Genomic DNA, 26,097 nt, shown 5'->3' on the forward strand with positions numbered 1-26,097 from the left:
TTCCCAACCTTTGGTCCTCCAGAGGTTTTGGACTTCAGCTCCCAGAATTCCTGATGGTTGGCTCAAATGACATAGCATCAGGAATTCTGGGAGCTGAAGTCCAAAACCTCTGGAGGACCAAAGGTTGGGAACACACTGCTGTAGAAGATCCCTTGCAAAATAACCCTATTTAAATCAAAACACATCATGTAAACAAAGACAGGCCACTTTTCTTTCCACACATAACAGGAATCATCTTGAGTCAGCTAGGAAGAAGAGGGACATGCATTAAAACCTTTGAATCAAGAGTCTAGCAACCAGAAATCAACAAGGACAGGGAAAACATCAGTGGTGAGTCAGGTTGGAGAAGAGCCCCCAAAACTTTGTGTTTTCTCCAACATGTGTGTGTGTGTGTGTTTTATTTTTAAGGACAAAAACGTGCTTCGTTTTTGCCGCTGTTTCCTTTGCCGCCGGATCTGAAGCACATTTTTGTCCTTAAAAATAAAACACAGACACACACACACCCAAAAAAACAAACTATTGTCAGTGGGACAAAAACCCAGGGCTTCTGGGACTCAAAGTTGCCACTTTTTCCAGACTATTATTCCAAAAACAAATAGGAAAAGTCATGCAAGCTTGGCACTGGAAATAGGTACCACATCTTGTCCTTTAAAAAAAGCATAATAATAATAATAATAATAATAATAATAATAGGTTTTATTTATATCCTGCCTTTTCATAAGGATCAGAAGAAAGTACATCAACAAATACATAACACATCCACAACTAAAAATTACATATCCCCTTATCCTTTCCCTGAACTAAAATAACAACATCATAAATATACATTAAAATAGGTAAAATAATAATAAATTTACACAGGGCTGTCTGTACAATACATTAAAATACATTAAAATACACGTGCCTATGGCATACATTCTACAAAAATAAAGACATATAATACATATTAATACAAATTAAAACATTCAAATAATAATAATAATAATAATAATAGGTTTTCCCTCTTCAGGAACCAGCCCCCAGCCACATAAAAAGTAGGCTATTCCCCCCTCTCTGTCTCTTTTTCCTTCTCTTTGCTTTTACCTGGTGCAGACACCCAAGGCAAGGAGGGCTCCTTCAGCAGCCAAAGACCTGGCCCAGCTTGGAAAACTAGAGAGCCATTTCATGGCTTTCTGGGGCAGGAAAGGAGGGTTTCTTTGGGGAAGGGGGGGGGGGTCCAGACTAAGGCACCTTTCCTTCAGGAAGAAACAAACCCCAGCCTTGGCTTTTCTTCCTCAGAGTCCCTTCCAACACTCCTCATGTCCTCTTCCAACAACAACAACACTGTGTGCCTCTCCTCCCAAGGAGTCAGGGAAGGCGGAGGAGAGATACTAAAGCAATACTAGGAGGTGGAAGAAGGGAGTGTTTCTCAGGCAGCAGAGGCTGGACCAGGGGCGCACCAGGTGCCCTTGCCTCGCTGGGTTTGCCAGGGCGCGCAGGGTGGTTGTGTTTCTTCCTCCCTTCCCTTCCTCCTTCCTTCCTTCCCTCTCTTTGCTCTTTTCCTTCTTTCCTCTCGCCTTTCTCTGGCCCTTCAGAGGCGTTCCCCTTGGCTCCAGCCATGCGGAAGGACACACAACGCCAGCCCGCAAGGGACAGCCCTCTTCTTCCCTCGCTCGCTTTCCAGCCCCATGACCTCAGAGGGAAGGAATGCTTGGCACCGGGAAGATGGCAGCCAGGGCCCAGCAGCTGCTGCTCAGCCTTCCTTCCTCGGGCCAGGAATTAGGGAGCAGCAGCAGCAGCAGCAGCAGCAGGAGGAGGAGAGGCAGCAGGGCACTGCTTTCCATGCCCCCCCCCCCCCGCCTTGGCTTTCAAGATTGCCACTACTGCCTGCTGCTGCTGCGCCTTCCAGGTCGTCTCTGACTTTTGGCGACCCTCTCAGGGGCTTTTCTGGCTTTGGCTCCAAGCCTCAAAAGTCCAGCCTCAAGTCCTTGCAAGATGCTTTCAAGTCTAATTTCAAGACCTCGCAAGATACTTTGAAGTCAAGGCTCAGGTCCTTGCAAGATACTTTCAAAAATCTCAAATCCTTGCAAAATAATTTCAAGTCTAGTCTCAAATCCGGGCTCAAGTCCTTGCAAGATACTCAAATCAAGGCTCAAGTCCAATCTCAAATCTTTGCAGGATACTTTCAAGTCTCAAGTCCAGTCTCAAGACCTTGCAAGATACTTTCAAGTCAAGCCTCAAGTCTTAGAGCCTCCTTGAACAGGAAAAAAGGAAGTGGTGGTGGTGGTGGTGGTGGTCTTCGGAGACCCCTGTGAAAGGGTCGTTCAACCCCCAAAGAGATTGTGACCCACAAGTTGAGAACCGCTGCTCTAGGGCATAGTAGGGAGACATGGTTTGGTGCCTTCCTGGATCTGTAAAGGACATCTTGGGGCATTTAAAGGCAAAAATACATTTTGAAAAATTTTGGAAATTTTCATTTTGATGGGGGGGTCCAGATGGGGTCAGAAGCAGTTGGAACATCCTTTGTATCCCCTAGAGATCATCTGTGCACATTTCAGAGCAAAACCAATTTTTTAATTGCCTGCTAGGAGCCCTGGGCTGTGCCTATCCTTGTTTTTAAAGGGTAGGTCACAGTTCTTCTCTCTTTCTGGTATAAAAATATATCCAAAACCATGCATATAGCCTTCCCTCCCACAGACACTCCACCCACTTGTTGTCTGTCTGTATCTGTCTGTCTGTCTCTTTCTCTCTCTCTCTCTCACACACACACACACACACACCCCACAACAGATTCCTTCAACAGACCCCACCATCACCACCACCACCACCTTCTCTCCTTCCCACCAACAAGGCATAACATTCCACCGACTAAGCACTCCCGGTATGGAGTATCAGCACAGGATTGCTCCACCTGAGTCATTATCCACTAACTACAGTTGAGGTGCAAATACCTGTCCAACCTCTTCCACACTTAATGCCAATGCAATCTCAGCTCTTTGTAATCTCTCTGTCCTCCTTTAGCAATCCTTTCATTCTTTTGTCATGTAGCAGTTCAGTGCCAGAGAACCAGCATGCTGCATTGGTTTGAGTGTTGGACAACGACTCTGGGGACCAAGGTTTGAATCCCCACTCAGCCATGGAAACCCGCTGAATAAACGTGTGCAAATCACAGACTCTCAGCCTCAGAGGAAGGCAATGATAGATTCCTTTTGAAGAAATCTTGCCAAGAAAATCCTGTGATAGGCTTGCTATAGAGTTGCCATAATTCAGAAATTACTTGAAGGCACACAGCAACAACAACAGCTGCTTACTAGTTCTGGACTTCAATATGCTGTTGAAGGACTCATTTATTTTTACATCAGTCTTAAACAACACAGCCTTTCAAATGGAGGTGTCCTTCAAACAAAGGACTGTTTCTCTAAATTTGAATACACCACAGTCCTAAATAGAGTGCTATACATGTACACATCTACCTGGGAGCAAGGCTTATTGAAATTAACAGAACCTGTTTTTGTACAAATATACATAAGGTCAGGCTTCTGTATGGAATTGTCTTCAGGCCCTGGATACTTTTTTAAAACCAGTTTTCAGTGTATGCAAAGGGATCTTGTAGTATCTGTGAGACTAATGAAAGAGAGAAGGTGGTAGCATGAGCTTCCACAGACTTGAGCCTTCTTCAGAGTAATAATTAATAAATAAGTCAAATCACTGTATTGATCTGCCAGTGCTTTCAAATCTAATTATGATAACTATTTATAATGGATTGGTTAACTGATCAACACTACATCATGGAAATTACTACATGCCCTATTACCTATCTTAAACTATTTTACACCTACCTATGTTTTGTGTTTGGGTCACTTGTCTGCACAACAAAAGAATTTAATATTGTGAGATTTGATTAATTCCTCTGCCAAAGGAAATTTTCCATTTGTACAACTTTCTTCCCAAATGCATCTTTGCCCTTTGACAGAAAGACATACACCTCACAGTTAAAAATCAGGTTCAAGAATCCTAGTGTGATCATGTAAAAACAAAATAATATTAATAAAAACAAGATAAATTTTAAGTAAGCTTAGGGTCCTCTTTTATGACCTGCTAGTGTATCTTTTCAGCATGCACACCTGATGTTTTCAAGATAACCAAGAGGCTGTGCTGATCTCTGTGTTGTTCATTCTTCACTAGTCCAAACAGCAAATACTGAGATTTGAGGAATCAGCATACATACAGTCTGAACAAGAATGCAGTGAGGGATAACTGGCCAAAACTCTGTCAGACAGGTAACTTTACCCTATATCTGTTTAATCAGGACCAATTCTAGTTAAGCTAAATGGAACAAATTCTCTAGAGTACATTTATTTACATTATGACCTTTGTCCTCTTTGTGGGATTTTTTTGGGGGGAGGGGGTGATACTGCTCTTTGCACATCTAGTTCAGCAATACTTGTTCCTTTGTTTATTTGTCCAACATGCAATATTTGAGGAGGTAAGCCTCATCTAGCCACAGTGGGTTGGGATTGTCAGTTTTTGGAGTCTACAAAATCAAGAGTACTTGAAGTATAATTGAAAAATGCTGAACTGAAAGCAACAGGACACTTATAATTGTAATCTTGTGTGAGACTCAATGCCTGACTAAAGAGGTAGTGCTTTGAAGGCCACAAGTCAGTGGTAGACCTATTGCTGGTTATTATTCTGACTATACGGGCCTGCCGTATCAGCAGGCTGGTGATCTGGGAATTTGTCAGCTTGCGGATCACATTTTTCACATTTACAAATGCGAAGAGTCCACTGTATATCACTTTTAAGTACATGAAAAAGCTAAATACTGTAACACACCCACACACAGAGTTGAGCCTCCACATTTGCAGCTTTGACTTTTGCATCTTTGATTAATAAGATTTTTGTAAGAATTTCTAGATCTAGGAATGTCTCTAGAACTTCCAACATCACTATCCCAGAAGTTGATTATAAAGTTGCACTGAAAGACCTATACCTAGAGATAATACTCTGGGCATTTATAGGTCCTCCAGTGTTATTCTATGGTCAGCTTTTGACAGATGTTGACCACAGGGTTGTACTTGAGGACCTAGAGTTTCCTAGAGAGAAAGATCACATGACAGGTGGAAAGATTCAATCAAAGAAGCCATGGCCCTGAGTTTACAAAACCTAAGAAGGGCTATTGATAACAGGATATATTGGAGGTCTCGCATTCACAGAAACACCATAAGTAGGAGTTGACTTGATGGAGATTAACAATAACCAACAGGGTGATCCAACAGCTACAAGGATTGCTCACTCAGAATTTTCCCTCTTGAATGCCCTTTCCTCTATACTTTCTAGTTCCAGTCCTTTGTAGTAACAATGAAGGGTAGCAGTTTCAGTGCTGTCACTGCAATGGTATGTTTGTATAGATACTGACATAAATGTCACAAGCTTTGTGAATTTTGACATTTAAGAGCAATTGTATCGATGAGGTCTAGGAAGAAACGTCATAAAATATTGTGCCATAAATCTCGCTGTTGACATTTGAATTGTATGGGGATTCTGCCAGATGTATATAAATGGGACTTTCGGAGTCAGTTGCCCTACCATAAGGCAGCACCTGCCCAGAGCCTTAGACCTGACCAAAGATTGCTAGTAGTCCAGCAATGTGTTTTGATTTAAGTTATTTTATTTTTTGGAGGGGGAGGCTAGGAGATACCTAAAAAGGGACAAAGCACAGAATCTTCTGCCACCTTCACCCACATTTGAATAAAGTGAAAGAAATAAAGCACAGAGGGCAGTTGAGTGAGAGTGAAAATAGACAAAGAGGTGACTTTGAGTTCTGTGTGTATTTTAGGATGCTGAACATCTTTGTAGAGATTTGATGTGAAAGCAAGGAACTTTGATGTGTTTACATTGGTCTTTATTTTGATATTCAGCCAGAATAGCTAACAACACACGCACATACAAAATGGTAATAAACTTTCAGTAACCTCCTTCCAAAGACAATGAAGCCAGGAAACATGCTTCGGCACTCAGAGAAATAGAGTAACCCTAAGAATACTCATAGCCTGATATAAGTCCTTTGTTTGTTGACTGCCTTCATGTTGACTTCAACTTATGGCAACCCCATGAATGAGAGACCTCCAACTATCATCAACAGCTCTGCTCAGGTCCTGCAGACTCAGGGGCATGGCTTCCTTAACTGAGTCCATACTTCTGGAATGTGGTCTTCCTCAGAACTTATCACACGTGGGGGGTTTGCAGCTCATATCCGCAGTCACTCCTGTTCTAGCAATGCAAAGTGTGATGTTTTTTCACACCAGATCCAGAGTCACTCCTGTCTAGCAATGCAAATTCACATTAAAACGTGATGTTTTACCACACCTGGTTGCCTTTCCATTGTCCTTCCAAATTGAGTGGGAAGCGAAGTCAGTTCTATTCCAAGCAAGTCACATGATGTGGATTCAAGCAAAGCGGAGTGAGTGCACATTGTATTACCACACCGGAGGGTTCAATGATTCAAATTGGCACCCTTGCACATGCTCAGTGGGGCTCTGGACGCTGCCCCCTCCTTAGCTGTCACCCTTCATGGGGTGAAGAAGCAGGGGGTGACGGGATAGGTCACTGGGGGTCGCTGGGGCCAGGATTGGGATGCAGGAGAAGGCAGGGGATGATGGGATAGCTCACTGGGGGTCCCTGGAGTCAGGATCAGGATACAGGAGAAGGCAGGGGATGATGGGATAGCTCACTGGGAGTCCCTGGGGACATGATTGGGATGCAGGAGAAGGCAGGGAATGATGGGAATGATGGGATGGGTTGCAAGGTGGCAGAGGGGGTGAGATGGCATGAAGGAGGAGGAGGAGGGGAATGACGGAGCAGGATGCAGGGGGCCAAGGGGGGTGACATCAGAGTGGTTTTCCACACCAGACCAATTCGCAGTGCAATCGAAGTGAGCCTGGAAGCGAATTCTGTGAAGTCACTTTTTTTCGGTTTTATCAAAATGAGGGGTCACTTTGGAATCACTGCGGAAGCACCTCGCAAGGAGGTCCCATAGAAAGGAATGGCGTCTGATAACACATTCACGTTATGACGTGAATGTGCATCATTGAAAGCGCAGTCACGTCAGAACTGACCTGCAAAAGCTCCAAAAATCTCTGTTTGATAAACCTCCTCTTCTACTACTGCTTTCTACCTACTTAAGCATTATTGTCTTTTCTAGTGAATCATGTCTTCTCGTGGTATGTCCAAAATATGATAGTCTCAGTATAGTTATCTTGCCTTCAGGGAAAGTTCAGGCTTGGTTTGTTCTATAAATCATTTTGTTTGTTTGTTTTTCGCAGTCCAGAGTATCTGCAGAACTTTCCTGCAGCATTACAATTCAAATGAGTTGATTTTCTGCCTATCAGCTTTCTTCACTGTGCAGCTTTCACAACCATACGTAGAAACTGGAAATATAATGGCATGAACAGTCCTGACTTTGGTATTCAATTATGTATGTTTACACTTCAGGATCTTGATCAGTTCCTTCATAGCTGCCCTCCCAAGTCCTAGACATCTTCTGATTTCTTGACTGCAGTTCCAATTTTAATTAATGACTGATCCATGGTATAGGAAATCTTTCATTATCAAATTGTCTTTATTCTTGACTTTAAAGTTATGCAAATATCTATGGTCATTATTTTTATTTTCCTATTAAATTAAGGAGACCACGAGCCTGAGCCTCCTGGACCTGAGTAGAGAGGTATAGGATAGGGGAGCTTGGAGGCATATCATTCAAAGGATTGCCATGAGTCGAGGTCAACTGGAAGGCAGCTAACAAAAACAACAATGTTAAACTGTAAACCTCCCTTTGCACTTTCGTCCTTGACCTTTTTCAGTAGTCATTTCAAGTCTTTGCTGTTTTCTGCTAGTACTATGGTGTCATCTGCATATCTTAAATTGTTGATGTTTCTTCCTCCAGTTTTCATGCCCCCTTCCTCTGAGTAAATTCCTGCTTTATGATATGTTCAGCATAGAAAGTAAACAGAGTCATAAAATTCAGCCTTTCCTGACTCCCTTGACAATCGGAAACCATTCAATTTCTCCGTATTCTTTCTGATTGTAGCATCTTGTCCTGAGTGCAGGTTCCAATGCATCAGGACAATCAAATGTTGTGGTACACCCATTTCTTTAAAAACAATCCATAATTTTTCATGATCTACAGAATCAAAGACTATGCTGTAATCTATAAAGCACAAGGTGATTTTCTTCTGAAATTCTTCAGTGTGCTCCAATGTATTATCCGTAATGTTTGCAATATGACCCCTTGTGCCTCTTCCATTTCTGAACCTAGCTTTGACATTTGGCATTTCTCACTCCATTCTTGACTTGTATACGCATAGGTCCATTGTTGTTGTAGTCGTGTGCCTTCTTTCTGAATGATAGCAATCCAAACAAAAGCCTATCACAGGGTTTACTTGACAAGATTTGTTCAGATGGGATTTGTCTTTGCCTCCGTTTGAGGCTGAGAGTGTGTGATTTGCCTAAGGTCACCAAGTGCATTTAGTGGGGATTCAAATCCTGGTTTCCAGAGTCATAGTACAATGCTCAAACATGACACCACACAGGCTATATATATTGCATTTGAACAAATCTTCCTACTGTTTCCATTACTGATTATGTAAACTGGGGATAGCATTTTAACATTTAAGTCAGAGTGCTTGGCCTTGACATTTACTGGTAAATTTTCTGACATTTCCCGCAAGACTTATTAAAGGTGGAATTTTCAATAAAGATTAAAATTCACCACACCACACTACAAACATTTATTATTATCCAATTAGATATTTCCCATCATTCTGTCCAATATGGATAGGTCATCTCCTTTGATGAACATCCATGTATAACAGTCCTTGTTTCTTTTTACATTGATTTGAAAATGATTTTATGTCTTCCTCAGTCATCTCTCCCCGATCTTACTCTAGACTTCTGTTGGTATACAACATACATAATCCAAAGCTGCCATAGAAAAGTAAGATAGCATGAGAAATTGATTGTAGGTCGTCGCTGAGTAAACAATCCAGAATCTTATACAGGTTGTGTGCTAAGAGTTGGTTAGAATGGAAATCAGATCTATTTTCAGTCTCTAGAGCTCAGATTTCACTTCTCTTTCCCCTTTTCCACTCCAGTCCCAGGAAGCCTTCAAGTGGCAGAGTTAATTCAGCATTACTGGAATGAAACTGCAAGGGCAAGAGTGCATAAGGCCAGTGATTCATAAAATGACAGAGACTTATATTTACATTTCTTCTGACTTAATTCTATGAAGCAAGGAAGTGTTCCTCCAAAATTCTAACTTGATCCCAATGGCCCTTCTGTTTTCTATTTCACATTGTCAGCCTAGAGTAATATTTAACATATTTTCATGTACCACCTACCCTGAGCATCAGCACTACTGTTTAAACTGAATGATAGTGAGCCACTTTATAGGATTGTTGTGCAAATTCAGTGAGCTGGATCCAGTTATGTTTCCATCTCCTCTCACCACAGTAGTGGTGATAGTGATGGCAAAAATTGAAGAGGTTCATGGATCCTTTTGTAGTTGTTAGCTCCCTTGAAGTTGACCCTGACTCATAGCAAACCTGTGAATGAGGCACCCTATTCTGAACAGTTCTGCTCAGATCTTGCAGACTCAGGGCTGTGTCCTCCTTGATTAAGTCTATCCATCTGGTATGCAGTCTTTCTCTCTTCCTACCTTTCCAAGCACTAACATCTTTTCCAGTGAGTCATACCTTCTCATGATGTGGCCAAAGTACAACAGACTCAGTTTAGTCATAGAATCCAAGGACCATCCTGCCCAACCCCTGCCATAATCAAACTCATAATCAAAACACCCCCCCAACAGATGGCCATCCAGCCTCTGTTTAAAAACTTCCAAAGAAGGAGACTCCACCACTCTCCAAGGGAGTGTGTTTCACTGTCGAACAGTCCTTACTGTCGGGAAGTTCCTCCTCATGTTAGTGGAATCTCTTTTCCTATAGCTTGCATCCGTTGTTCTGTGTCCTATTCCCTGGAGCAGCAGAAAACAAGTTTGCTCCATCCTCAGTGGGACACCCCTTCAAATATTTAAACAGGGCTATCATATCATCTCTTAAGCATCTCTTCTCCAGGCTAAGCGTACCCAGCTCCCTAAGTCTCTCTCACAGGGCATGGTTTCCAGACCCTTCACCATTTTGGTCACTCTCCCCTGGACACATTCCAGCTTCTCTACATCCTTTTTGAATTGTGGTGCCCAGAACTGGACACAGTATTCCAGGTGATGCCTGACCAAAGCAGAATAGATTGACACTATTACTTCTCTTGGTGCAGCCTAGAATAGCATTGACCTTTTTAGCTGCCGCATCACACTGTTGATTCATGTTCAACTTGTGGTCTACTAGGACTCCTAGGTGTCCCCCATCCTATATCTATACATTTCATTTTTTCTGCCTAAGTGCAGTACCTTACATTTCTCCCTGTTGAAGTTCATTTTGTTAGTTTTGGCCCAGCTTTCTAATCTATTAAGGTCACTTTGAATTTTGATCCTCTCCTGTGAGGTATTATCTACTCCTCCTAATCATCTTCCTGGCCATCTTGGCTTCTAGGGAGAGTTCAGGTTTCATTTGTTCTAGGACCCATTTGTCTCTGTAGTAGATCCACAATATCTACAGAACTCTTCTCCAGCACCACCAGTTGATTTTATTTCTATCAGCTTTCTTCATCATTAAGCTCTCATGCTCAATAGTGATGGGAAATACAATGGTATGGCTAGTCCTAATTTTAGTGTTCAGTTGTATATTTTTGCACTTCAGGATCTTGACCTGTGACATCTGGCCCTTCTGCTCAGGCCCTTGGCAAGAGGTGCTAGCAAGGGAGTTGTCCTGGACTGCAGCCAGCACACACAGGCACACGCCGATAAGGAAGGCTCAGCAAGGCAATTAACAATGCAGCTGGGAAATAGTCCACAAACCTTGCAAGGAGTGAGAGAGAAAGCAAGCCGAAAGCCAAAGCCGAAGTCAGGATAACAGAGGTCATGATAGTCAGTCCAATCGAAGGTCAGGTCAGCCAGAAGGTAGCAATAGTCCAGTTCATTCTGAGGTCAAGAGTCAAAGCAACAAGGAGTCAAGATACAGGGAGCCAGTGCAGGCAGCAATCACACCAAAGGATCATACAATAAACTCTGGCACTGAGTTGGCGTCTCTCTGCTCATTAAGTAAGAGACGCTCTCCCCCATGCCACCTGAGGCCGATTTGCTAATTGCCTCTCAGCAATCCTCCTGGATCTATGCACGCAAGCACTCTCAGCCCTGCGTTACCTAAAGGAAGGAACTTCCAGGCATGATTCCTCCCCAGAGTCATCACTAGGCTGTTGCACCACAAGAGGAATCCCACCAGCACTAGGACCTGGCTGAGCCTCCTCCTCTGGGGCTGGGAGATTGCAGCTGGGATCTGGCAGAGAAGGATTAGCACCTGGTGTAGTTACAGTTTCCCCTTGCACTGAAGCAATCACATCCTCCTCCTCCTCATCCTCTGAGTCCGGCTCTTGGCTGGCCATGACAGGAGTTCACCATTGTATCCCTGTGTGCAGTACTAATATGTGTTAGCTATGGTCTCCTTAATACTCAGGAAAAATTTTTTTACACATTGGAGGAGACAGTTAATTCTCTTCTGTAGTTGCAAGACAGTAAATAAATGCAGTAAAATGAACCAACTGAACTTCTGCCTCTATAATTCTAGATGTACCCTTGTGAAAATTGCAGCGCACTTTGCAAGACTATGAAGTGCTATACTAAAAGATAAATTAAAGGAAAAGCAGCAATGATGTAATGGGAAATAATGAAAATAAAATGAAATGGAGTAACTGGAAATGCCTTACAGAAAAAATCTATAAAAATGCAGAAGTAATCTGAAGTGTAGAAACACTGCCTTAAACTGGCAGAGAGAAAGAGAGATTCGTGTGCTTGTAACCATTACCTTAGGAAGTTGGAACGTGAAGTAGAGAGAATGTCAGCAATGGGACAGCTGCTGCTTTGGCTAAGCAGGCACTGCAGAAATACAAAAAATAGCAGCTGATCAGTTCTTTTTCATTATATGATAATTTATACTAAGCCTTTCTGATTAAAGTAAGAATCTTTCCAAATGTATTGGCCTTATTTTTATAGCCCCCCCAGGAATATTTTAATCATTCCCTTAAAACTGGCTTACAGCTAGCACACGTGGGTGAAAGGGCATATATTTTTAATTGTCTGTGACCTGAAGCAAGAAATAATTTTGATTCAGTAGCTTATAACAGTGTAAAGAAATCCAGTTGCTCTCTTGGTCATAGATTCTTTAATTAAAAAAGTACAAAAGTACAGAATAAAAAGTGTGAATTGCACTATCTGTACACATGTACATGCATGTGTACTTCTATGTGTGCACATACAAGTACCTTGTGAGTTGATAATTCAACAGAGATTATGAAGATGTCTAGAAATGTCTAGAAATCATTGTATTTGCTGGGACAGTTCTTCAGGAACAGAAGACAAACCCTCAATGAGATTCTTTGGGCCCGTAGAGACAGGTCAAAATAAAGCTGCTTCGGGTCACTTTGGAGGTATGCTGTTTAAATTATGCATGCGTCCTAAGAGGCCAGAAGCCGTTCCAAAGCCACGCTCCAGCCCTAAGGAGCTCCAAAGCTCTTTCTGAGAGAGGCGGCTTAATGTCTCACAAACCTACTGTTCCCAGGATTCCCTAGCACGGAGCCAGGGCAGTTAAATTGGTCTCAGACCGGATTATTTTTGTCTGCAGTGTGTTTTGGACCATAGCCGCCCCACCAGGAGTCCATCCACAGACCACAGTGCAGAAATAATCCCATTTGACACTGCTGTAACTGCCTTGGATCCATGCTATGGAATTCTGGGAACGGTAGTTTGTTACAGCAACAGAGCTCTCTGACAGAGGAGGTTAAATATCTCACAATGGATGGGTCCTAGAGCAGATTAGGCCCAAACTCTCCTTGAAGCAAAGGAATGTAGTTTGGTGAGACATATTTCGCCTTCACAGTCAGAGAGCTCTGTGCCACAATAAACTACAATTCCCAGAATTCCACAGCACTGAGCCATGGCAGTTAAAGTGGTGTCAAACTGGGTTATTTCTTCAGTGTAGATGCAGCTGCCTGTGTGGATATTCTGCACTAAAGTCTAGTATCCTTGGGGACTTATCTTTGCAGCGATGGAGTATAATAAAGGAATGTAGTTTTGCGAGACATTTAGCCCTCTCTGTCAGAGAGACAGAGAGAGCACTCTGGGGCCACAACGAACGACCATTCCCAGAATTCCATAGCATGGAGCCATGGCAGTTAAAGCTGTGTCAAACCAGGTTATCTTGGCAGTGTGGATGGACTCCTGGCAGAGCAGCTTGGGTCCAAAACACAGTGCAGAAATAACCCTCATTTTGAGACTGCTTTCACTGCCATGGCTCAATAGTCAATACTATGGAATCCTGGGAATTGTAGTTGTTGTTTCTGCGGTGTGTTTTGGACCACTGGCTGCATCCACACTGTTGAAATAACTGTATTGACACCGCTTTAAGTATTTTTTTTTTTTGGTTCAAGGCTATTGAATTCTGGGAGTTGGAGTTTGTTGTGGGGTCCACAACAAACTCCAACTCCCAGAATTCCATAGCCTTGAGCCAGACAAAGAGTGAAAGCGGTGCACAGTTATTTCAACAGTGTGGATGCAGCCAATGCTGACTCTCCCCTGCCTTTCCCTCAGGCCGCCATTGCCTGCCTTTCCTGCCTTGGGCGGCAGGTGGCGCTGCCTGCGGAGGCCATTTTAGGCCTGGGCCCTTCCTTCCATCCATCCATCCCTCTCCTCTCTCTCTCTGCCTTTCTCCCTCTTCCTTCCTTCCTTCCTTTCTTAGCAAAGGCCGGCCACGGTCTGACTTAGGCCTGGTTTTTGTTTCTGGAGGAGCCTCTTCTGGCTAGAGCCGGTGGCCATGGAGATCGGCACCGAGATCAGCCGCAAGATCCGGGTGAGGGAGAGGGAAGGAAGGAAGGAAGGAAGGAAGGGGTTGGTGGGCGAAGGACGTGGGAGAAGCTTGGGAAGAACAACCCCGGGAAGATAAACACACACACACACACATATATATTTGTATATGCATATACAGATACATGTATATGTGTGTGTACACACATATAATATGCATAAAAATGCATATATACACATATAGATTAGATACAGATGGATTGGATATAGTACAATATGTTATATATATGTGTGTGTGTGTGTGTGTGTGTGTTTATGTTTATGTGTTTATTTATCTTCCCGGGGTTGTTCTTCCCAAGCTTCTCCCACGTCCTTCGCCCACCATATATATATATATATGCAAAAGAAAGAAGGGGGGGTTGGTGGGCGAAGACTGTGGGAGGCTTGGAAAGAACAACCCCAGGCAGATACACACACATACGCATATATACATAGATAGATTTAGATATAGTTGGATTAGACATATATATATATATATATATATATGTATGTATATAATCTATCTATCATACACACACACACACACAGAGAGTGGTTCCTCCACATTCACTGGAGTTTGGGGCACAGGACCCCTGTGAATGTGGAAAAACCGCAAATAACAAAAAGCACTATGTTTTCCCTGAGAGACCACCTCTCTAGGAATCTCTAGGTCCTCCAGTGCAACTCCGTGGTCGACATCTGCCAGACATTGACCATAGAATTGTACTGGAGTACCTGCAAACACTTACTGGAGTGTTCTCTCTAGGAACCTCTAGCTCCTTCAGTGTGACTTTTGGTTAAAGCCTTCCATAGAGTTGCACTGGAGGACCTAGATATTCCTAGAGAGAGCAGAGAGAACATACTAATACAATCAGTGAACAATCAAATCCACAAAAGTCAAATCCGCAAATGTGGAGGGATGACTGTATACCTAAATCTGTCTGTATATCCACATATGTATATCTATAAATATCTATATCTAAGTATCTATATACCTGTACATAGATGTCTATATATCTAGGGCCCGATTTAAATGGGCCTTTTTTGCTGCCCCCGCCACTTGCTAGGGATTGGCCGTCCATACTGGCTTCACTTCTAGCACGTGACGGGGGCATCAAAATGGCTGCGCCCTGTGCATACGGGTGCCGCCATTTTGACGTGACGGATGCCTAACGTCCGCCTGTCCCAGCACCTATGTGACACCGCAAGTGCAACATTGGTGCCTTGCAGCGTCACAACTGCACCACAGAAAGAACCCGCTTTTTGCAGGTTCTTCTTGCAAACCAGGGCAGTGGGAGACCGCCCTTTTTGGGCGTCTGTATCTCACCAAGATCTATCTATGGATATATATCTATGCATATATCTCTATATCTATCTATCTATTTATCCTGGTGTGTGTGTGCATAATCCCTCTTTCGTCCTCCATTTTCTCTCTCACTGTTGCCTTCAAACCTTTCTCCCCTCAGAGGCTCTCTCACAAGACGAAAGGTCCTTAAAAAAAAGCGCTACTAATAAATTTAGGTGTCTCCTTTTTCACACATCATCCCCCAAAATCCAGGTGGAGGACCATCTGGAGGACCTACAAATGCCTAGAGAAGTGTTCTTTCTAGGAATCTCAGGGTCCTCCAGCGTCGCTTTTGGTGGAAGTTGACAATAGAGAGTCACACTGGAGGACCTAGAGAAGACATATTAATAAAATCCATGAATAGTCAGATCTGCAAAAGTCAAACCCACAAATATGGATGGTCGACTGTGTTTCTGAGCAAATCTATCTGTTCCTCCCTTCCAGAAACTTCTTGTAGGAAACTATATTAAAATACAAACAACCCGCAACCCACACACATCATTTCAGATGTATCCCAAATTCAAGTGAGTTGATAAATTGCAGTTGGTATGTGAGGAATGAATAGCATGCAGTACTGCTCAGTTTATTCAGAAGCATGGCATAGTGGTTTGAGTGTTGGACTATGACTGTGGAGACCTGGGTTCGATTCCCAGCTCAGCCATGAAACCCATTGGTTGACCCTGGGCAAATCACACTCTCATCCGTAGGAGAAGGCAATGGCAAACCTCCTCTGAATAAATCTTGCCAAGAAAACACCATAACAGGTTCACCTTAGGGTTGCCATAAGTTGGAAACTACTTGAAAGCACACAACCAGGGCTAGGGAGTAGGAGTAAGGAGTAAAGAGTACAGGAGTAGGAATAAGGAGTAACAACATATATTTGTTACTCCTTATTTCTGTTATTATATTGTACATTCAAACACCAAAAAACTTGCCAAGAAAACCCCTTCAGAAAAGATTTGAAGGCACACAACAGTAACAAAGTGTAGATATATTTGCAACCTGTTTTTCATTAAGTCATATTTATCAGTGCAAGAAATCATATTTCTTGAGCATGCATACACACAAACTTATGATCATACCCAGAACATATGGTTTACAGCTAAATGGGGTCTTTATGTAAACTAGGAGCATTGGCTGTGTCACCCACGGCTCTTTTGCACTGCAGAACGATGTCAGATTTTAGACAAAAGACAGATTTCATTTGTGCTTACTTTGTAAGTGTGCAGAAATCCTATGTGAGAATACATATTTGATGGATAAATCCATCAATGCATCCTAGCTGCAAGGTTGCTCACTGAACAAACACCCTCCACCTGTAATTATACAGTATTTTACAAAATTGCTTTTTGCTTTGGGAAGCTAAGTTTGCCACTATTCAGAAATACACACAGTTGTTGAGGAGCGAGGTCTCTTATGTCTAATCGTTGCTGGCATCTTCCATGTACATTGGATTAGACTCTTTGAGCTGTAGGTCTCCATCCCATAGTAAAGTACTAACCCTTGGTTTCAGTAATTTAATTTGCTAAGCTTTGAAATAATTATGAATCTATACTAGTGGCTTGTGTTTAGGTGATTGCAGTGGAACAAGAAAGAAGATTATATTTGAACCCCCTGCTTTGGTAGCAGCCAGTAACTCTGCTTATAACCAAGCCTAAGCACTTGCAACTGCAGTTAACATATTGTTTCATCATGTACTTCTCTTCCTCTCTTACTTTCACTTGCTTTGAATCTTAGATTTTACATTCCTGTCATCTTCCTATTGGTATTCCTATATAAATTAATAATTGTTTTTGTGTACCTTCAAGTAATTCCTGATTTATGGCGATCCTAAAGTGAACCTGTCATGGGGCTTTTTTGTCAAGATTTCTTCAGAAGGAGTTTGCTTTTGCCTTTCTCTGAGGCTGAGATAGTGTGACTTGTTCAAGGGCACCAAGTTGGTTCTCATGGCTGAGTGGTGCTTTGAATCTTGGTCTCCATTATACCACTATGGCTTTCTAAATCAACCAATCAATAGTTGCTGCCATTTGCGTCAGTTAACTTCTTAACAACAAACTTATTCAAAATGGGTTTGGGGTTTGTGGCTCTAATGCAACTTCTGTCCGTCTTTTGATTGAAATATGCATTCTTAATGGTTTTTCCTGTCCTTTTTCTTCACTTAGAGTGCTATAAAGGGAAAGCTACAGGAATTAGGAGCATATGTTGGTAAGTTTCATTGTAGCTTTAGATGTAACATAGTTGATCTTGTAAAAATAGGAAATATCTTACAGGGTCATTCTATGCCAATTAATTATGTACATAATAAATATGTACCTTGCACCTTTGTTTTCAGAGCAGGCAATAAAATAGTAAGAAATTATAAAAGTGTAATTAAAAAGCCACACAAATTAATGCAACAAATTGACAGCAATATTCCACTGAAGTAAACAGTAAAATCAAAACTTCACTACCGTATACAGTCGGCCCTTCTTATACACTGATTTTTTATACACGGATTTAAGCATACACGGTTTGAAAATGTTCCAAAAAAGTATAAATTTACCTTGATTTTCCATTTTTTATAAGGGACACCATTTTGCTATGTCATTATATTTAATGGGACTTGAGCATACACGGATTTTGTTATACACGGGGGATCTTGGAACCAAACCCCAGCGTATAACAAGGGTCCACTGTATACTTGACTATAAGTCGACCTCATGTGTAAGTCGAGAGCAGGTTTTGGGACCAAATTATGGGTTTTGATATGACTCATGGATAAGTCGAGGGCAACGCGTAGGGGTGTATAACAAAAGATGTAAAGGATGAAGCAATGGAAAACAGTGCCAGAAAATATACAACATTCCAGCATACTAAAAGCTTCATGGATGAGAAAATATAAAGGGGGTGTGAATGCTTTCAGAACAGATGCCACTCCTGCTTTTCACAGAATTAAAGTACAGTACAATACTTACATTGACCTGTGGATAAGTCGACTTAAGTTTTTGGAGGCAGTTTTTTGACTAAAATTTCTAGACTTATACATGAGTATATACAGTAAATGGATTCCTGTAGGAAGTGATCAAAGTATGTGGCTCAATACAGTCTCTTCTTAGCTGTCTGCATCAAATATAATGATGTATAATTACGGTATTTTCTGGCATATAAGGCAACTCTTTAAGTCTGCATTATGCGTTGGATTTTGACCCCAGAGACAGGCGAATGGCATAGCCACCTCCCTGTCTCTAGGGTCCTTGCTGGGTCCTCTCCCAGCCAGCCGGCACTCGTGCTAGCTGGAGGGGGGCTCTCGCCGCCATTTTTCTTCCAAAAGGTGGCGAGGAAGCGGCTCCAGAGCCAGCCAGGCCAAGGAAAAGAGCCGGCCCCTTACTCCTCGGCGCCGCCACTGCCGGGGATCCTCCGATTCTCCAGCGGCTTCAGAAGTCCTCTGTGGAAGCCTCTGGAGGAGCAGAGGATTCTGGGTGGCGGCAGTGGTGGCTTCTGTGGAGGACATCTGAAGCCGCTGGAGGATTGGAGGATCCCCAGCGGCGGCGGTGGCACCAAGGAGTAAGGGGCCGGCTCTTTTCCTTGGCCTGGCCAGCTCTGGAGCCACTTCCCCGCAGCCTTTTGGAAGAAAAATGGCGGCGAGAGCCGCCCTCCAGCTGGCCCCAGAGGGGCTCCCTCCAGCTAGCACAAGACCCCCTCAGGGGAGGCCAGGGATGCTGCCAGCGGGCGACTTGGGGGTCATCTTATACCCCCTGTCGCCTTATACACCGGAAAATACGGTATATTGGTTTCTTTCCTTGTTGAGTGCTCAGAATCACTCTTCTGCCACTATTTATGAGTTTATGCAGGGGATCTTTCATTAGATGCTATTTTGAAATCTCTGTTATACTTTCGGATAGGAAAAGGTGAATGTGGTGAGCCCCTGTTTTCTGCTAAATTGTGGAAAGTGCAGAAGCTTAGTATGTTCAGCTACCCAGGCAATGGATGTCACTGATGGAATGGGTTCAGTCTCCTGCAGGTCTCCTGTCCTGTGTCCACCAGTAACTCAGAGGGGGAGGACAGGGGAACTTCCAGAGCAAATTTGGGTGCTTTAGTGTGAAGAAACAGAAGGAAAAGAGCTCAATCTATGTACCTTTATACTTAGGGAACATAATCCCTGGACCAGAGCTTGGAAACATTAGTTTTATTTCTAACATGCTGACAATTAATTGTTAAAGTTCATTTACTAATACAGTGCTCCCTGTGTTCTTCTGGACTTTGTATCCGTGCCCCTTGAATATCTGTGGGGGCCGAATGGAAGGAGTTAAAATGGGGTGCGTGCTCATGGCACATGTTTGCATGCCCCCGCGGGAGCGTTCCTCCATTCAAGCCAATAGGGCTAGAATATGCATGTTTTTTCATTTTCACAGGGGGTCCAGAATGGATCCCCTGTGAAAACGGAGGGAGGACTGTATTAAAAAGTTAATAAAATGAGCAGAAGGTGAGCTCTATGTGGGCACTCTTGACTCTCACTGCTTTTTAAGGCTTGAGTGGGGATTTCTGTTTCTTTGTTTCTGTGGTCTCCATGAGCACATGGTCTAAGTGGGTGGGGCATCTTTTGTTTGTTTGCTTCTTCCCCTATTTATGCATGGCTACATGGACACAACTAGATTGCTTGGGGGCGGACATAGCAGCCAGTAGCACAAGGCCAAAAACCCAGAATGAAGGTAGGGGAGAGAGACAAGGAATTGAGGGATAAACAACTAGTGGGCCACAGCAGAAGTGGTGGGTGACACTGATGGAGAAACTTATAGTGATAACAGCAGCGACACCATAATTGACACATTACCACTGCACAGAAGAAGACATAGATGAACCTCCTTGCAGAAACAAATCACCAAGAAAACTATAATGAGACAGCCCAGAATAGAACAAATGACAGGACCAGTACACAGTCAGAGAGCAAAAAAGGAAGCATGGGATAATCACAAAGAGAGAACTAAACAAAGGCACAGAACAACACAAAAAGGCAGGAATCCAAGCAGCAAACACACCAAACAAAGTAAAGAACATTTGTGATGTCCTGCCAGGACTGATTGAAACTTTCCCCTGCATTTTCTTTCATTTTGGTTCAGGCCATAGATTATTTTAGTGTAGAAAAGTTCATTGTATTAGTTTGTGGGAGGAGCTGTAGGTTTCCCCTGCATTATTTCCAGGTTTGGTTTGCCCTTTCCCAACATGCTCGGCTTTAGCTAGAGGTTTTTAGTTTTGGAGCAGTCTTTGCTGTGAGCAGGCAGACAGCTGTCTTTTGGTGGCAAACAGGCCCAGACAGCCGGAAAGGGCATTTCTTACACTTTAGCCATTTTAGTTACCAAGTTAGCTGATTTAATTACCAGTAGTTAGCCATTTTAGTTACCAATTTAGCCAAATTAGTTACCATCAGCAAGCGAATAAAGGAGTTCAGGAGCTGAAAGACCCTGCACCAGCTCCATTGAGTGAGGAGAGCAAACCAACATCTGACCCAGAAAGATGACATCCGGAAGATTGCTGAAACTGTAAAGTATCTTTTATTTAGAGCTGGGGAGGAGAAAACTCTTTATTTTTGTCCTTTAAATTAAATTTCCCCCTTTTGAACTTTACATTCAGCTTCAGAGCCTTTTTGGATAAAGAGTTTGATCTCATCAGGGTACCGGCGTTGCACACCCAAAACCTGCCACCACCTTTAGTTGGGTGTGTCTTCACAACATTCGAAACAGCTTTACACATACTGTAGGAACATGAAATGTGAGAAGCATAGGCCAAAGAAAACTAGGCATAGTAAAAAAAGGAAATGGCATGCATAAACATAGCAATACTTGCAGCACAGTGTTTAAATGCCTGTACTGCAGCCATTCACTCAAAACCATAAGGTTTCGAGTTTAATCCCAGCAAAGGGGCTCAAGCTTGACTCAGGCTTACATCCTTCCGAGGTCGCTAAAATGAGTACCCAGATTGTTGGGGGCAATTAGCTTACAGTTGTAGACCGCTTAGACGCTCTTAGTTCAGTATGAAGTGGTATATAAATGAAGCTGTTTGTACTAGGACTAAGTGAGCTAAAATGGACAGGAATTGGTCAAACTATACAATGTTTTATTCAGGTAATGAAAAAACAAAGAAATGAGGTGACTTTCATAATCAGGAGAGATGTAGTAAAAGCAGTGAAAGGATACAATGAAAAATCAGACCAAATCATGTCAGTAACACTTCAGGGAAAACCTATAAATATTACTATAATTCAAATACATGCACAAACCACAGAGGCAGAAGAAGAAGAAATTGAGAGAGTCTATGATAAGAAGAAATTGACAATACACCGAAACAGGAGTATTTGATAATAATAGGCAACTGGAATGCTAAAGTAGGAAGCAAAGAAGACTAAAAAACTGTAGGACAAATTTGGTCTAGGAACAACAAATGAAGCAGGAGAGCGACTGATAAACTTTGTGAGGCCAACAATTCATCACGAATATATTCTTCATATAACCAGAGAGGAGACTATACACATGGACATTACCAGATGGCCAGTACAAATATCAAATAGACTATATAATTGTAAGCAGAAAATGGAGGCCTTCCATTCTTGTGATCAAAACTAGACCAGGCGCTGACTGTGGCACCAGTCATGAGCTACTCATATCAAAGATTAGAGTGAAGCTGAAGAAGAAGAAAAAATTGTATTTTTGTATTTTGTAGCCATTGTATTCTCTATTACCATATCCAGCTATGGGAGCTAGACAGTGAAGAAAGCAGATAGGAAGAAAATTAATTAATTTGAGATGTACTGGAGAAGAGTTCTGAGGATACCATGGGCAGCTAAAAAGACAAACAAATGGGTCCTAGAACAGATCAAGCCAGGATTCTCCCTGGAAGCCAAGATTACTAAATTGAAGCTGTCATATGTTGACCACATCATGAGAAGGCAGGACTCATTAGAAAAGACAGTGATGCTGGGGAAGATGGAGGGAAGTAGAAAGAGAGAGAGAGAGAGAGAGACCACATGCCAGATGCATAGACTCAATCAGGGAGGTTACAGGCCTGAGCATGCAGGACCTGAGCAGAGAGGTCAACTTCATTCTGTAATACTTTATATTATTACATTGAAAGTAGAATTTAAAAGTACTAAAGTGACAAAAGTAATGGAGGGTTAACATTGTTGGATTATGTTAAGGATTGCAGTTGATTCATTGAGAACAAAAATAACACAGTTTGAAATTGTTCCTGAAATTTTTAACTAGTGAGGGGTAACAAATCAATCTTTAGAGAATTATTTCCAAGCTTGATTCTGTACTTCATTCTTAATGTTCATTCTTCTGATAACCTTGGAAGAATGTGCATTCTAAATGTGATGTACCCAACTAAAATTGTTCTAGCTGTAGATCCATTGAAATAAATAGAGCATGTTATGACTTAGGCTGCATCTACACTGCAGAAAAAATCCAGATTGATACCACTTTAACTTCCATGGTTTAATGCTACGGAATTCTGGGAAGTGTAGTGTTGTGAAACATTTAGCCTCCTCTGTCAGAGAGCTCTGATGCCACAATAAACTACAGTTCCGAGAATTCCATAGCATTGAGCCATGGAAGTTAAAGTGGTGTCAAATTGGATTAGTCCTGCAATGCAGACACAACCTAATGCAGGTCCCATTGATGTCAGTGGGAATATTCCAGCTGAGATTAAAATTGGATAGATAATATGTAACTTTATGGTTTCCATTAAAATATCATAGCAACATGTTTTCTCCTTTTTTAAAAATCAGATGAAGAGCTTCCTGATTATATCATGGTCATGGTGGCCAACAAGAAGAGCCAAGAACAGATGACAGAGGATCTTTCCCTCTTTCTAGGAAACAACACTGTGAGATTTACTGTTTGGTAAGTCTGTCTTCCACCTAGTTCCATGAACTTGAACTATTTGTCACTTTGATCCTATAATTTGTTCCATGCATCCATGGTGGGGAATGTGAATAGTAATTCCAGCGCAGTATTGCAAAATGTAACTACCCCTGGTAAATCCACCAGTGCAAATGGTTCAAACCAATATATTCAGTTTTTCACCTGCTAACATCTGTTTGCATAATCCCACATAAAGATAACTTTAGTATGTGAAGTCGAAGGCTTTCATGGCCGGCATCCATAGTTTTTTGTGGGTTTTTCGGACTATGTGGCCATGTTCTAGAGGCTTTTTGACATGACATTCTTGCAAACAAGCTTGTAAAATGTGGGCTAGACAAGGTAACTATTACATGGATTAGTATCAAAATTCAAAATGACCTGAATAGACTAGAAAGCTGGGCCAAAGCTAACAAAATGAAATTCAACATAGAGAAATGTAAGGTACTGCACTTAGGGCGGAAAAATGAAATGCACAGATATAGGATGGGGCACACCTGGCTGAATGAGACTACATGTGAAAGGGATCTAGGAGTCCAAGTAGACAACAAGTTGAACATGAGTCAACAGTGTGATGCGGGAGCTAAAAAGGCCAATGCAATTTTAGGCTGCATCAGTAAAACTATAGTGTCTAGATCAAGAGAAATAATAGTGCCAATGTATTCTGCTTTGGTCAGGCCCCACCTGGAATATTGTGTCCAGTTCTGGGCATTGAGAAACTGGAGCATGTCCAAAGGAGGGTGACTAAAATGGTAAAGTATCTGGAAACCATGTCCTATGAGGAACAGCTTAGGGAGCTGGAGATGTTTAGCCTGGAGAAGAGAAGGTTAAGAGGTGATATGATAGCCTTGTTTAAGTATTTGAAAGGATGTCATATTGAGGAGGGAGCAAGCTTATTTTCTGCTGCTCCAGAGAACAGGACCCGAACAATGGATGCAAGCTACTGGAAAAGAGTTTCCAGCTCAACATTAGGAGGAACTTCTTGACAGTAAGGGCTGTCCGACAGTGAAACACATTCCCTCGGAGTGTAGTGGAGGCCCCTTCCCTGGAGGTCTTTAAACAGAGGCTGGATGGCCATCTGTGGGGGATGCTTTGATTGAGAGTTCCTGCATGGCAGGGGGTTGGACTGGATGGCCCTTGTGGTCTCTTCCAACACTATGATTCTATGAGTTTATTCCTGATGTTTCACCTGCATAGAGAAATGTAAGGTACTGCACTTAGGGCGGAGAAAGATGCCAGCACAGATGCAGACAAAATGTCAGGAATAAACTCAAGTTTAGTAGTTTTACCACCTCCTTCACTACCACCTTTTTAAAATTCCAATGGGTAAACAGTTAAAACTTTTTAAATTAATGGTATATTTTTAAATAGGCTCCCTAAATATCCTAAAGGCACCAGATTCCACCTCGTGTAGGAAGCTAAGCAGGATCAGCCTGTTTAGTACTTACATGGGATTACCACCAAGGAATACCAGGAGCTGTAGGTTATATTTCAGAGGAAGGAGTTGGCAAAACCATCTTTTAAGCAAGTGTTCCTTGCTTAAGAAATCCCTATGAAATTTGTGGGGTTACCATAAGTCAGCAGGTAACGGGAAGGCACACCACAGAGAGTGGTGGAGTCTTCTTCTTTGGAGCCTTTTAAACAGAGGCTGGATGGCCATGTTTTGGGGATGCTTTGTGTATTGGCAATAGGTTGGGCTTGAAGGCCCTTGTGATCTCTTCCAACTCTGTGATTCTATGATATAAACATAATTCTGTTTACTGAGACATCCTGTGTCTGGCTTTTAACTAACTTTCCAAATGAGAAACCACAAGCAGCTTCACATTTCTGGGATGAAAAGTCACTAATGCGAGGGTTCACCTAAATGTTTCTTTCCCGTCGGAATACTATGATGAATTGCTTCTGTGGATAGTAAAAAATATGAAAATGCATGTGCAGACAGGTGCCCCTCAAAAAGTGGTAAAGTTGCACCCCATGTTCCCTAGAGGGTGCATGAGGTTAATAAAATTAGTAAAAAATATTTTAAAATAATTAAGGAAAATGGGCACAGGAGAAAATGTTGAGCTCCATGTCTGGCTGAGAGGGTGTGTAGCCCCAAACCTGGAGCAGTTGCCCCACTCTCAAACTTTACCTGTTACTAGGAAGAACAATCGAACATGTTCTTGATCTTTTCCATAACTCTGGGCAGTAGGTTAGTTTGAGAGGTTTGCCCAGGCAACTCTATTACAAAGCAGGAATTAGAACTTGGGACTCTTGAGTCCAGTCTAGCTGGTCTAGTATGGACAATAATTCTGGGCTCTATAAAGCATGATTTATGACAATCATAAAGCTGATTGCTCTTCATTGCTCCTGAACTGAGGCTGAACTGGGGAACTATGGGTTAACTGCAATTTACAAACCAGGAAAATAAGCCAATATGCGATCCTGGTTTGTAAATTGTCAAGAATTCCTCAGTTCAGACACAATGGTGCACTTTAGCTTAATGCAAGTTGAGATCTTTACACTAGGAATAGGTGTGCAAAATACCTGTTCACTCACTCTTCCCTTGAATGCAGAGATTACATGAAAATGGAGAATGCTTTCAGATGCTTTATTTAAAACAAATATGTTAAGTATTAAAATAGTTGTTTATCTTTCAGGCTTCATGGTGTGCTAGACAAGCTTCGATCAGTAACTACAGGTAAGGAAAAGAAAGACTAATCAACTTTTTCTGTGGAAATGACTGTTTTGGAACTATTATTATGTGCATCCTTGGGTGAGTGCATGCAAAATATGTTTCTACATTTTTTGACATTTAAAATATATTAAACTCAAACCAGTAGACTTTACCTGGCTACAAATAACCTCTTTTCTTGCCAAATTAAGTAGAACATAAG

General features: G+C 42.2%; 2 protein-coding genes across 7 annotated transcripts in view; one reads left to right on the forward strand and one right to left on the reverse strand.

The window, feature by feature from the left end:
- The window catches only part of LOC149315025 (tyrosine-protein phosphatase non-receptor type 21-like), a 107,244-nt gene extending 95,059 nt beyond the window's left edge, over window positions 1-12,185 (reverse strand). For 3 of the 4 annotated variants that reach the window (XM_089522359.1, XM_089522358.1, XM_089522357.1), the window contains exons 1-2: window positions 11,952-12,185; window positions 10,949-11,071 (exon numbers count right to left, since the gene is read on the reverse strand). The gene's annotated coding sequence lies outside the window, so the exon portion shown is untranslated. Of the gene's footprint in view, window positions 1-1,083; window positions 1,668-10,948; window positions 11,072-11,951 lie in introns of those variants that run through there. The other variant, XM_089522360.1, reaches the window with a different exon arrangement.
- A 1,698-nt stretch (window positions 12,186-13,883) lies between these two features.
- The window catches only part of LOC149315026 (zinc finger CCCH domain-containing protein 14-like), a 37,372-nt gene continuing 25,158 nt past the window's right edge, over window positions 13,884-26,097 (forward strand). For 2 of the 3 annotated variants that reach the window (XM_089522361.1, XM_089522362.1), the window contains exons 1-4: window positions 13,884-13,991; window positions 17,492-17,534; window positions 23,089-23,203; window positions 25,861-25,901. In XM_089522361.1, the coding sequence (XP_089378487.1) occupies window positions 13,956-13,991; window positions 17,492-17,534; window positions 23,089-23,203; window positions 25,861-25,901 (235 nt within the window). In that variant the 5' untranslated portion in view covers window positions 13,884-13,955. Of the gene's footprint in view, window positions 13,992-15,773; window positions 15,854-17,491; window positions 17,535-23,088; window positions 23,204-25,860; window positions 25,902-26,097 lie in introns of all 3 variants that reach the window. The other variant, XM_089522364.1, reaches the window with a different exon arrangement.

The sequence above is a fragment of the Sceloporus occidentalis genome, unplaced genomic scaffold (assembly GCF_023333645.1).
Source record: "Sceloporus occidentalis isolate IW3139 unplaced genomic scaffold, rSceOcc1.0.p SCAF_4, whole genome shotgun sequence".
Taxonomy (NCBI): domain Eukaryota; kingdom Metazoa; phylum Chordata; class Lepidosauria; order Squamata; family Phrynosomatidae; genus Sceloporus; species Sceloporus occidentalis.